At 43.5% G+C, this 13,747-nt stretch overlaps 1 protein-coding gene across 1 annotated transcript in view; it reads left to right on the top strand.

Annotated features, from left to right (window-relative positions):
- Nucleotides 1-13,747, top strand: part of LOC142588869 (uncharacterized) — a 371,216-nt gene that overhangs the window by 278,831 nt on the left and 78,638 nt on the right. Inside the window, exons 114-121 of the mRNA XM_075700688.1 lie at nt 1,826-2,000; nt 2,588-2,896; nt 3,849-3,998; nt 5,157-5,336; nt 6,108-6,317; nt 8,032-8,130; nt 8,710-8,913; nt 11,993-12,124. Of these exons, the coding sequence (XP_075556803.1) occupies nt 1,826-2,000; nt 2,588-2,896; nt 3,849-3,998; nt 5,157-5,336; nt 6,108-6,317; nt 8,032-8,130; nt 8,710-8,913; nt 11,993-12,124 (1,459 nt within the window). The remainder of the gene's footprint in view (nt 1-1,825; nt 2,001-2,587; nt 2,897-3,848; nt 3,999-5,156; nt 5,337-6,107; nt 6,318-8,031; nt 8,131-8,709; nt 8,914-11,992; nt 12,125-13,747) is intronic.

Below are 13,747 nucleotides of genomic sequence, written 5' to 3'. Positions count from 1 at the left end.
CCTTTCATCCTACCATGGAATTTATTGGGTAATTAGGCTGTTTTGTAGAACCAACAGCTGAGAGAGTTGATTGCATTGATTGAGTCGGTTGCATGCCATTAAGAGCTATAAACGGTCACATATTGGAGCGCACTGCACCACGCGTGGCCATGAGCAATTTTTTGAACAAGGTATTGCCATTCACCATCATAACTATGAGGTTATGAGGAAAATAGTTAAGACATACCTTGTACGTAAGAAAAAAAAAGTCTTGCATCAATCATCCTTCAATGTTATTATCAGATAAAGAATTGAATTTCTCTACATTTCTTTAAAGGATCAGGCCTGATCTAACTTCGTGCATTTGTTTTTGGCATCCATTGGTGCATGCATGCGTCTGTGAACAGTACTAAGGTTGTTCTGATTTTGTATTGATGAGTCAGACTGCGTGTATTCATTTTTCATTTGACTTTTGAACTCCGTGTTATGAGTGGTCACGTGGCTTAGTGTGCGTACAAAAATTGTGATGATTTCAATAAAGTTCCGAGTTGCAACCCTAGTGCCTATACCTCTGCATCTTTCCTTGTCCTCACCTCTGTTCGCTCTGCGTTCCTCAAGGTGGAAGTAGGCTGGTTTAATTCAGTTATGTTAACATTCATCGAAATTATAAAAAAAAACGCTCAGAACTGTGTTCAGATCTGTAGTTAGCAAGCTAATGCTGGGTTTAACAACATGAACATTCAATACAACAGCATGCAGCAGCATATCACATGCACCAGGTCTTTTGTTTAGGCTGAGCAGAACTTTTGAAGGTTGCCTGTCTCACATAGCACAATTCTAATTCTTGAATGGGATTGTGTGAAGAGGTGGCCCTTTCTTGCACACTAAATTGAAAAGCAGAATATGTAATTAGCAAACTTGGATTACCTAAGCTTAAAGTAATAAATTTGCAATTTACTAATCGCATCTGGTGAAATTGCAAGGCCTATACACTTGGAGCGAATTCGGAAGATGGCACCATTTTCATTATATTTACCATCAAATTTGCGGCAAAAACGCACTGTTGTTCCACTTAATTTTTTTAAATTAAATGTTGTTATATGCATTGAAGCAAGAAAACTACTGGAACGCCTATGTACTTAATCACACACTTTGGGATAGTACATAGTATCCAGAAACCATTGTCTTCCACAGAATTCGTTCCATGTGCATGTGACTTGCGAGCTCGCCAGTTACATTTCATGAATTGCGGTATGTGCTATAAAGTAATTGGTTGAAAACTTAATTATGCATTTTGCTATTGAGTCAATTATGCATTTCTGTTTAGTGTGATAGTAATGTTCACCTCTTTGTGCAATCGCATTCAAGGATTGTAGTGGTGCCATCTGTCACAGGCAGCTTTTTAAGTTCTGTATATAGCTAAAAAATAAAGAAAAGAAATCGCCGTGGTTGCTCAGTGGCTATGGTGTTGGGCTACTGAGCACGAGGTCGTGGGATCGAATCCCGGCCATGGCGGCCGCAATTCGATGGGGCCGAAATGCGAAAACACCCGTGTGCTTAGATTTAGGTGCACGTTAAAGAACCCCAGGTGGTCGAAATTTCCAGAGTCCCCCACTACGGCGTGCCTCATAATCAGAAAGTGGTTTTGGCACGTAAAACCCCATAATTAAAATTTTTTTAATATAGCTAAAAAAAAAGAAGAAAAGAAACACCCAGTATATTGTTGAATTTCTCAATATGTGCGTTTTGTGCACACTCATGCAGCACTAATCTATTGCAACTTTTTTGGGGAACGTGCTAAAGAAACATGTCTCTTTGTTGTCTTCCCCTCGTGTTCCGCTCGCAGGCTGCAGAAGTCCATTGAGCAGCATCTGCAGGGCGTCCGTGAGGAGAGGGCAGCGCAGGCTGCCTTCGAGGAAAAGGTCGCCTCCCTGCGGGAAGGCCTGCTCCAGATGGAGAGGGACATTGGCGCAGCCCCCACCTGCGGGGAAGATGAGGACCAGGTCCAGAAGAACCTCCAGGTGCGTGATCCATCCCTCCCTACGTGACCCCTGGCTTTTCTTTCTTGCTTTCGAACCAGGGAATTTCTTCCCTCGTTTCTGCCTCGGAGAACCTATTTGACCATAAATAAGTGAAGGGAATGCTTACGCAAAAGACGTTTATTATTCACTGATCAGCAGATCACTGTTCAACCTTTTGTTGATCTATTGCAAAAGCAATAGTGCTCCCAGTTTTGAAGAGTGAAGTTCTGCTCAGGCAAATTAATCAAGAACAGGGTGTTAAGCTTGAGGCGTGCCATATCAGTAATTGCAGTAGCACGTTCACAAAACGGCTTCCAACTATTTTTCATAAATCGGAATTTTCATCCCTGAACTGATGCCTTTCGAGAGTGAAGGGGCTGTTCACGGTTGAGGGGTTGAGGTGTGTTTCACGGTTGAGGTGTGTTTGTGTGTTCCCCTCCTTTCCTGTCACTCTATGACCTTTCAGTTCATAGCTCGACATCTTCTTGCATCTGCATCTTCCTCACCTACCTTTTCAAACCGAAATGACACACAAGAGTAGCATGCTGACCAGCTTGAAAATAAGCCCCGCCGTGCTGATTGTGCAGATGCTCCGCGAGCGGCTCAGCTTCCTGGACCGGGAAGTGCGAGCCACGTCACGGTCAGCCCACGAGCGCTACAGCGAGCGCCGGCAGGGCGTACCGGACGTCGTGGAGCAGGCCCTGGCCTCCGTGGAGCTCCTCTCGGAGAACGTAATGGCCGCTCTCGAAGGAAAAGAGCGGGAGTTCAAAAAGGCACGCACCGCACGGGCCGACTACTGCGAGGGCTCCAAGGCCCTGGCCGCATGGCTCCAAAAGGCACAGGGAATCCTGCAGCGCAAAGGAGACTCTCCGGAAGTCACCAAGGAGAACCTTGTGGTGAGTTCTGAGCATTTAATGAAGGCAAGAGGCAGCCAATAATTTTGAGCGCTGTGTGCACAAAATACGTACGGTTTGCACAAACCACATGTGTTAGTTTAAAACTTTATAATAATTAATTTCACGGTAAGAGGTTGATTACTAGGAGAGAAAGCGAACGCCAAACTTCCATTTTTAGAATTTCGCACTGAAGTCCCAGCGCCGGTACATCAGTGTGGCCTCATGGATTTCAAAGTATTTTCTCATATTCGGGCCATTCTGGCGCAGTAGAAGTTCGCAGTAGAAGTTACCAAACTTGTTTAGTTCAGTCTTTGGTTCCTTTGAATACAATATAGTCGGTCTTCACTTATATTTTTTTATTTATTTATATTTTATCTTTTTTAAATATTGACTATTGTTTCTATATACAGTAGTGTCCACCTGCCTTGTTCTCACATGAGACCAACAGTAGTGAAAATGAATAAATAAATATAGATTAGCCAGGTCCTAGCATACACAATCAAAATCAGTAACATTGTGGATTGTGACATAAGCTGGTGACGCAAGCTGGTGTGAGAACCTCAAGGTGACGCCACCACTCATTTTATTTAGTTTTTCAATCTTTTCTGGCTTACCATACCTCCTATCACTACTGTTTTAGTATTGCAGACAAGTAATTTATTAATACAGCTCAGTTTATTTTTCTCTCTGGTACCCCTTTAACAACATGAACATTTACTTTCATAGTTTGCTACCCTACACTGGGGATGGGGGATAGGGGTTAGAAGTAGCAAACCGGAGACTCATATCTGGTTAACCTCCCTGCCTTTCCTCTTCATTCTCTCTCTACTTTCATAGTCGTATGTGCATATGATATTAAATGCGTAACATTACAAGTACCGCTATCCTTTGGGCTTCAACGATTGTCGTCTTGATGCCGTTAAACCGTCAACTTCATTTCCTGTCCCCCCAGGCCCTCAATGCCGAATTGCCTGGTGTACGCCGGGATGCAGAGCGCCGTGTCGTCCAGAGCGGCAACCTTGTTGTCGAGTGCCTGGGTGACACGGAACAGGCCAAGTCAGTGCGGGCCACCATCACTTCTCTCACAGACCAGCTGCAACAGGTAACATTTTGCTTACGTCAGTGTAATAGCATATTCATTCTCCACTGTGTTCACTATTCTCATTGTCATTCTGAAGCAGCTAAATTGCTTGTGATTGGCATTGTCTACAATACTTCTAGCCCTATGTCACACTTTATTTTAACATGCTTGTTCATCTTGGCATGCAGCATTGCAGCTTGTTTTTACTTCATGTGCAGAACTGGTTTTCATAATTGTGCCTATAAGGTAGGCACAGGTTCATATAGAAATATTTTCTTTTTTTTTTACACATTCAGAACTCTGAAAGCAATTAAGACAATAAAGTCGTGCTTGGTACAAACAAGCACATCTCAATCAGATGTGGTTGGAATATAGTTAAACGTAGATATAATGCACTTGAATATAACAAACTTCTTGATATAACAAAGTATTTAACTTTTTATTGTATCTTGTCCATAGAACATTACCTTAATCAAGAAGGTCAATCAGTAAGGCGGTGTGGGATTCATCCCGTATTTCCTTCACAAAATCACACACAAAATACATACTGTCCACAGCAACTTAGTAATGTCAGTTTCCATATCCAGGCATGCTGTTATAAAACCTCCTCACTTTAATCACACGATCTCTCTACAAATGCTCCACTTGCTTCTAGCCTGGTTTGACTGATCGGCCTGCTTCACCTGGTTGCCTTTGAATCATCTTTTCATTTTTTTACTCGGATGTGTTCTTCGTTGCAGTCATTATCTTATAAATGCATGCTTGCTGAGCCTCTTAAATATGTCTTGTTCTACAATTTTGGTCGCATATGACATTGTATTGCTCGCTCTTACGTACTGTTATGTATATGTATTTCCTTTTGTGCATTTGTGTATCGATGCCGTCCTATGCTTTGCATTCATTGCCTATCCTGGTTCTCGTGTAGTGCGCCAGTTTAAGAGCTGTTACATGTTTGTAGCCACACAATTCTTTTGTACTTCAGTCAGCTATGCCCCATGTCTGTACGAACCCATTGTTTTTGATTTGACCTCTTGCGCATTAACAGCTAAGTTACCGAGCCATTTGCTATCTTGGCTCTAAGATTGTCATTCCCTCCTAGCTGCTCAGCAGTGAGAACTTGCACTCGCTAACACGAGTCGAATAAAATGATAACATGTTCGACTGCTTGCTTCCGTGAAGGTGGAGTCGTGGATCCGGGAGCGCCTCAGCGAGGTGGAAGACGCCCTGGAGGCCTGGGCCCGGTTCCTGCAACTCCACGAAGCGCACAAGACGTGGCTGGACATGAAGGAGCTGGCAGTGGCCAAGCGGGAGCCACTCAACACGCTGGCCGTGGCAAGGCAGTGCCTGTCTCAATGCCAGGTGGGTAGCAGCAGTGGCACCTCTGCAGCGAGAGAAAAAGCGTTTTTGATTGGCAGTCAGCCTCTGGCATCCATCCAAGAGTGCGCTTATCTAGGCAAATTGCTCACAGGAGACCTCGATCACGAGAAAAGGAAATTTACGGAGGAGTGAAAATTGGGTTGGGGGAGCGCATGCGAAAAGTATTATCAAATCATGGCAGGCAGCGTACTGCTGTCCTTGAAAAAAAAAAAGGAAAATGTATAGTCATCGCATTCTACCGGTACTAGCATATGGGGCAGAAATCTGAAGGTTAAGAAAAAAAGCTTGAGGAGAAGTTAAGAACCGCGTGATGAGCAGTGGAACAAAATATGTTAGGCGTAACATTAAGAAACAGGATGAGAGCGGTGTGGATGAGAGGACAAACAAGGGTAGTCAATATTCTAGTTCAGATTAAGAGGACGAGATGGAGCTGGGTAGGCCATGTAAAGCGTAGGGCAGGTAACTGGTAGTCTATTAGTCACAGAACGGGTTCCAAGGGGGAAGGGAAGCATAGTCGAGGACGCCAGAGAATTAGGTGGCACAATGAAATTAGGAAATTTGCAAGCATAAGATGGAATAAGCTGGCGCTGGACAGATGTAGGTGGAGATCACTGGGAGAGGTCTTCATCCTGGAGTGGACATAACAATATATTGATTATGATGATGGCGTCTATAGTGATGTCTACCATAAGTGCTGCAATATAACCATAATCAGAGAACACGTCTCTACTTTCTTTGACGCGTGCGATCCAGGAGGTGAATCGGGACATGGCAAGCGGCCAGGGCCAGCTGGCAGAGATGAGCGGCCTGGTGCAGCGCATTGGCCGCTCCTGCCACGTGGGGCCACTGCTGGAGAAACTGGACGCGGCCGAGGAACGCCAGCGCAACCTCGAGGGCCGTCTCGTCCAGGAGCTGGCTCTGCTCCAAGAGCTGGTCGAAGAGTGGGAACAGTGTGAACGCAAGGTAGGTAGTGGTGAAGACCACGCTGCGAAGGCTGTCCTTGTGCTGTGTAGTCCGACGGTAAAGTCGGTGTGGTCCACCAGTGGACTCGGGCACAATAAGTGCTACGTGGAACATGCAGCAGACTGATCACGGAAAGCAAACTCATTATTTGCGCACCAGGTTCTGTAGTCAGCTAGCGGACATTGCACTTCTCGTGGATCGTGCCTATGGTGCGTTGGATCACGTAGTGTGTTCTGGATATTGTCACCTGTACATTGTATTGCGTTTTACTAGTGACTGTTTTTCACCGGATTATCACTGCTATAAACTTATCATTTGGCACAGGACACACCTACCATATCCAAAAGCCCTTGAGTGTTGTCACCATTTCTATAGCGAAGAGTCTTGCCTAATTGCCTTCTCAGTTAGTAACGCTAGTTGACAAGTGACAATATCTTGCACAAACGCTGGCCAGAGTGAGGGTCAAAGTGCTTTGTGTTTGAAAAAAAAAAAAGAAAGCCAGCAAGTGGTAAGTGGGAGGCGAGAAGGTGATTTTTGCACAGCATGTTGTATGGGTTTGCAGACCAAGACACAGGATTCTCATGACGGTTACTTTTTTTGCAGAGAGGCTGTTGAGCTTGCCTTCAGTGTGGCTTCAGGCAGCCAAACTGGAGTTTGGCCTGCTAGGTTAACATAACAAATACATTTATTATTATTATTATTATTATTATTATTATTATTATTATTATTATTATTATTATTATTATTATTATTATTATTATTATTATTATTATATGGAAACATACAAGCACACAAAGGAAACGGAGGGAGAAAGCTGACATCTGCCACTGAGAGAGGCACAATGCCTGCCTACTCTGTCGGGAGGAGGGAATGAAAAGAGGCAGAATAGATGTAATCAGGTGTGCCGAAGGACCAGATTAAGGCATATTTGAGGTACTATATAAATGTGCTATTTTAGGGTCAGATTCAGGGAAATTGGTAAGTGTTAGGATTCACATTTCTTTTTTGAACTTTTTTAGTTTCATGATAATGATGAATAAGAACGATAAGCAGTGTTCAATAAGTGCTAATATGAGCTATGCACCTGCTATACATAAGTAGTAGTTAGTATGTTAGCTGTGCTAGTGCTTTATTTTTATGAGTTTTTTTTTTTTCTGAGACAGGCTTTTGGGAATGAAGGCAGCAAATTGTAAGCCACAAAGAAGCCTGGGGGACTTCATGGCTCTGAAACTAATTTTCTTATCTGAGGTGCTCGCCATATCTGTCCTCTTGATATGAGCAAATACAATTTAAAGGAAACAGCGGATTTGAAACTTTTTTAGGGAAACGCTCGTTGGGAATTACACATGCAATGCAGGTGGTAGGGTGTCTATGTGTGTCATCAATAACCTCTGTTAATGTGTTTTTATATCAGCTATATAGAGGCAGTTTTCACTAACTGAGACCAAATAAGCCTTTTGAATTATTTTTTGAAGGTTAACCATGGTCTTGGAAGGCTTATTTACAGCCGTGAACTTGATGAGATTATAGAGAAACTTAAAAGGCCAGTGGGAAAAACTCTAGTATTCTTTATTAGCATTCATAGAAGCAGCTCTTTCAAGGATTGTCTTTATTGTTATTGTGTTTGTTCTGCGCAGAAAACTTGTTAAACTGTAGTAAGCTCGGTCAAGCAAGCAGGTCTACATATCATTGAATGTGTTCTTATCTTCCAAAGGCTCGTGACTGCCAGTCATGGTTGGAGCGAACGCGCTCTTCCCTCGAGGCACCTCAACTTCGGCGTAAGAGCCTGCGTGACCAGCTGGCTTTGCGTGAGGTGAGTAATGCTACGAGGAACTTACACAGGCACACACAAAGTTTCGTGCAAACAACAATAGGCCTTAATGTTGCGTCTTAAGGTGAAGCGTTAACATACTTGGCATGGACCAGATATGTGAAGCGACCATGGCTGGGATAATTTAGCGATTCTATTTCAATGCCATTCCTTTTCACGCTTCGTCAGTAGTCTGAATGATGCTCTGTGCACGTTATCACAGGGCTGGCCGCTTCTGAACAGTGTATGATGAAAAAGAAAATTAAAATTGAGTGAAAGGAATTTTTACACTATATCGGCTCAGATTCAATTTGTTATTCAATTTGAAATCTACTATTCGTTATTCACACAGCCCTAGTAATAAGTATTACTGATCCAATCAATGAGTAAGTGTCACCAATCAATCACGGACTGATCAGTCAGTCCATAGATAGATCAACCATTAAGTCATTCCGTTCCATTGATCATCAAGTTAACCGATCAATCATCTGTGTCAAACAACCTGCCCTTTCCAAGCACTTTATTCATAACGTGGGAAACCCAAGACTAGGAGCAACAAAAGGCGGTTCGTCTTCTGTGCAGAAAATGCTGGCCGACCTTTCCAGCCAGCAGACCAAGATGGCCATGTCACTGGAGAAGCTGCGGGTGCACCTCCGTGTCTGGGCTTCGTACTCGCCCGAGGAGAACGCCATGGTGGCCGCGGTGCAGGAGCTGTCACGGCAACTGCAAGGGCTGCAGGGGAAGCTGGACAGCCGCTGCCAAGAGTTGTCTGCCTGCCTCGCACAGGCATGTCTTGAGCATTTCTGCATTCAGATTGCATCTTTATCTATCAAAAATAATTTTTTCAGATACCTAGTACAAGGTCACGGTAGTTCAAATATGATTACAAGGATTCAATGGCTACGGCGGCTACAAATTGATAACTTACTCGCCTTTGCATCATGGTTACCACAGGTTATTGCAAGTTATTGTATACTCGTATAACTGCCATAGAATATAGTGGAGGTGCAAATGTGCATGATGTTCACAAAGGTGGCAGCTTGGACGAGTTGGTATGCCACAGCATTTTCATGAATTGCGCTAATTTATGAAAACGGTGTATGATATGCTGATTTTACAGTAAACTAGATGAATCAACAAATACGCTCAAGTCTTTATCAAAGCAATTTGACATACTTGCTGGCATGGAGACACAATTTTACAAACAGTCGTTTTGCATGTCCAGTCGTCGCTGCTCTCACTGCAATTCAAGCACAGATTGGCTTCGCTGCACTTTATGGAAAAACTACAGTGAAGCCACACCTAAGAGCAGATCGGCATCTCCAATTTGCACTTTAATTTCATGATTCACCACTGACAGCTAAGTGAAAGCTTATTAAGCAACATTTTGTGCTATGGTAGTTGTAGTAAATACTACTACCTCAGATTCTATTCCACAGTGATTAATTTCATCGTAAAGCACTACCATTTCTCTCTGTTTTGTGTATATTTCTACGTTTTTCAATATTTTGTATCTATTTCTCTGTTTACTAACTTTTCATTTTCATGCTGTGGGCTACCACATAGGTGTGTGAGCGGTCACTTGCATAAAGATAAATCAAGTAAATTCTAATAAATCGAAACATTTTTGTTGGCCCGTTATGTTTTAAGTGTGTTTTGAAGCTGTCAAATTCAGGAGAAGACATTCGAGAAACTCCAACATTTGGCTGCCCAGGGGAGGAACAGTACAGTCAAAGACATTTGATTAGAGGACATTCAAGAGGCACAAATTGTTTGAACTTGCCCGTGTTGGATATTCAGGTTGCTGTGTACACTGACTGCTGTCATTACAAGTTGCCGTCACGCAAACTGGCTGCACGTTCACATTTGCAAAATTGTATACACATGTCAGTCTTAGCTGTTCTGGTTTTCTGCGCATGTAATGCACATCTAGAGGTCAACAAATTGATGGTAAAATTGAGGATGTGGGTTTGCCTTCATGTATGTCTTCACTGCAGTTTACCGTGAATTGCAGTGAAGCCACACTGTTTTAGGACAGAGTATTAGTGAAAATGGCGACGACGACTGAACATGCAAAACTAGGTCATTTCCAAAGTTTTGCATTGGGCCAACAATTGTGTAGAGTTGCTTTCATAAATATTTCAGGGCATTCATTGATGTCTAGCTTACCTTCAAGCCAGCGGGTCATGTACATTTGCAGTGCCATCATATTTGACCAGGTGCAGGATAAAATACGCACTCAGCTCTTTTTTTTTCTTTAGAATGATAGCTCGCATCTCACCATAGTGACAGAAAACAGTGTGACATGAATTTTTCATTGTATTGCAGAAACAGAAAAATTTTCCTCTGCGCTCACGGTATCCAGTGACATGCAATATAATCTTTGCCCAATTGATGTACAGATAAACCTCGATAAATAAGCTTCAGTAAAATGAAGTTCCTGATATAACAAAGTTTTTAACTTTTTATAACTTCTTGTCCGTAGAACACCATGCATTTTGAACCTCAGTATAACGGAAGTGTGCTCATACACGATTTCAATATAACGTAATTTCACTGCCACTGCAAACAAATACCAAAGCAATAAATGGAAATAGCTGCAGATGGTCAAATTGCTTAATCATACGTGGCTGCTTGCAAACGCACTTCTCAAGTCGCGCTCCGTGCCACACAGCTGCCGCCAAAACGTAGCAACAAGACTATCTCGCTGTCATGTTCTGCATGTCCCGTGCGGTAACATGATCAAGCACGTGATAAGGGGGAGAAAGAAATGGAGGGAAGCTGAGCAGGCATCTCCTCCTTTAGACCAGCCGTGGCTGCTCTTGGCTTTCGGTGCAGCCAAGTGCGTACACTGCTTACCCGCCCTATCTTGGACATAATCTGCAATCTGTGCAAACTCGGGGCAAACCCAGATGGCCATGACTTCATGTGCGCGGTCTTCTCGCGTGTTTAGTGGTGGAGGATGCATAATCTCCTCGAGTTTTGGAGGCATGTTGAAGCGAAAGGCAGACAAAGCGCTTGCTCCCCTCTGCTTGCACTCTTCGTGATAGCGGCGGCGTCCCACTGCGTACAGCGGACAGGACACGCAAGCTTCGCGGGCTGGGCTTTATACCGCCGATGTGAAGATACCGTCAATGCGGCATGAAATCGTATCTTTGATTGCCAACTTTCAAATTCAACAAAATGAAATTTTCCTTATCATTGAAATTCGTTTTTTTTTCTGGCTGCCCAATAACTCCCCAATAATTAATTCCTTGATAACTTAGTTAGTAAGCAGATCCTTACTGCAATTTATACGGCCAAAAAAACTATAAACGTTACTCTGTGTAGTCGTGTGATACTTTGCTATTGCTACAGATGCTTTGCCTTTCGAGTGAAGGTAAAACTTTTTCGTCATTGAAATTCGTTTTCACAGATTGCCCGATAATTCTGAAATATTTGCGGCCCCTTCCGTGTAAAAGAAAGACGTCAGTGACTGTACTTATTTTCATAAAAATTCTAATTTCAGTAGAACAATGTTTTTGATATAAAAAAGTGAACTGCTGATTTTTACCTACTTCCTTATATAGAGGTTTAAGTGCGGGAAAGTGTGGTGCAGGATGAATGGTGCAGAATAAGAGGACGACAGCACACAACATCACTTCACTCACCTGTGCTTTGTTTTCCATGTTTTCCATGTTTTCCATGCATGTTCGAGCACATGCACCGCATCTTTTTTTTTTTTTTTTTTTTTTTCACACGAGTGCAGCGCGTGCCTCACATGAGGTGATTTCATGCAAGCGCTTATTGCATCCAGGAATAAAAAAAGAAGGGCTGATCCTAAGCAACGTGCTCATTTTGTGTGACGGTTTTCTTCTTCTTGCAGGACGAGCAATATAGTCAGGACCTCCTTCACGTGAGGCAACTTCTGTCCCAATCGGAGCACCGACTGAAACTGGCCCTCGGGGCTATCGGTAACACGCCTGCAGAACGCACTCTGAATCTCAAGCTCCAGGAGGTGCGTACTGCGTCCCTCGTACTGCAGATAAAAATCTTCCCGTGTGCTTATTTTCCTGTGTGCCTGTACCAGAATTATTATCCCTTGCAGTGCGTATCTTCTGTTGTAGCTGTTGTGCTAGGATCTTGCAAGACAGACAGTGAAAACGTAGTTGCATTTTTAAACTGTGCCACTGCTCGCATACTTCTTCTTTCTTTCAATCTCGCTTCCTTGCTTATTTCTTCTAAAGTAGAAACTGCTTATTAGTGCTCATAGTTTGGCCTCACTTGAACTTGACAACTATATTCTGAAACTGTACTGGGGACTTTGTGGGCAACTCAACACCCTGGCTTGCTTCTTTCCTTCTGCTCTGTTGCTCTAGTCATTGCTGCATTACTCAACAATCAGTATTTATACATAGTCACTCTTGCAGCATTACAAGTACATTACAAAGGTCTTCGTTGAACTGAAGTGTAAAATTTTTCATTTCACAGAGCAGTGGAGAAGCATATAAGATTGTGCTTGGTATTCTGACCAGTGTCCCACAAGAAGTGTCATCAAAAACAAAGAAACAACCAAACCCGAGAGACACAAATGCTGTGTTCGGAAACCTTGCTTCTTTGTTGCCACGTGGAAAGTAGCAACCAGGCATTGATTAGCTCCTGTTGCCTTCTACATGCTGATAATTGCAAGAATTCTAACCTAAACATCATAATGTATTTAACTGAAATTTATAAACTCTAGCCTTAGCTTCAGCGCTTTTTTTTTTTTCTTTCTTACCAGCAGTCATGTCAGCCAGTTACACATACCACCCAAAAAGATCCTTATTTGTTTGCACGCCTGATTCATCATAAATGTCTGTTGGTTGTGGGTGTAATGTCAACTTGCCACGGCCGCATTCTGACCAAAATGCGGTGCCGAAATGAATCCACACCCATCCGCTCTAGTGTCCCTCATAACATAGGTGTCGTTTTGGAAAGTCAATCCATTAGTGAAATCAATCAATCAATTAATTTGTTAATGGGATGTGACCCTTTGTCCAGTTCAAAGGAGGCTGAAAGAGAGTAGAGATCGCAATGTTAATCTCATAAAATTGAGTGCCATGTAAATGGTGGACAGTGAGGCAGCAGACTGGCTGTGTGGCCGCACATTGTAACCCACGTAGAAAAGTCGAGGCGTTGTGCTGTAGACGTAGCAAAGCACGTCGTGGTTGTGTTCCCAACTAGGTTGTACCTAGGGTAGCGCGCAGCTCGTAACCAACACACTGGTTGTTTCTCTTTCCTCCCCCTGGCGCCAAACATCTGTTCCCCACCACTCAGGCTCTTAAGGATGAGGTCAGAAAGTACCGGCACCAAATGACTCAGCTTCAGGACCACATACGCAAACTGCACCAGCGACAGTTGCCCGATGAGGTGCCATTCAACGTCAGCACGGACACTTCGTACAAACGTTACGTCCGATCACCACGTGGCAGTGCCCGCCCTTCCAGGGAGGCCACGCCTGAGCCAGGACAGGCTTCCTCCAGCTCAATGCCAGGCCTGGACTTCAGGGGTGCACCGTTCCTTCAGCTGCCACGAGGAGCACATAGCTTGCCAGCCGAAAGCCATGAGCACGTCGAAGAAACCGAGCAGATTCCCGTCACCC

The sequence above is a fragment of the Dermacentor variabilis genome, chromosome 7 (assembly GCF_050947875.1).
Source record: "Dermacentor variabilis isolate Ectoservices chromosome 7, ASM5094787v1, whole genome shotgun sequence".
Taxonomy (NCBI): domain Eukaryota; kingdom Metazoa; phylum Arthropoda; class Arachnida; order Ixodida; family Ixodidae; genus Dermacentor; species Dermacentor variabilis.
This window is presented reverse-complemented; position numbering and strand designations above follow the sequence as displayed.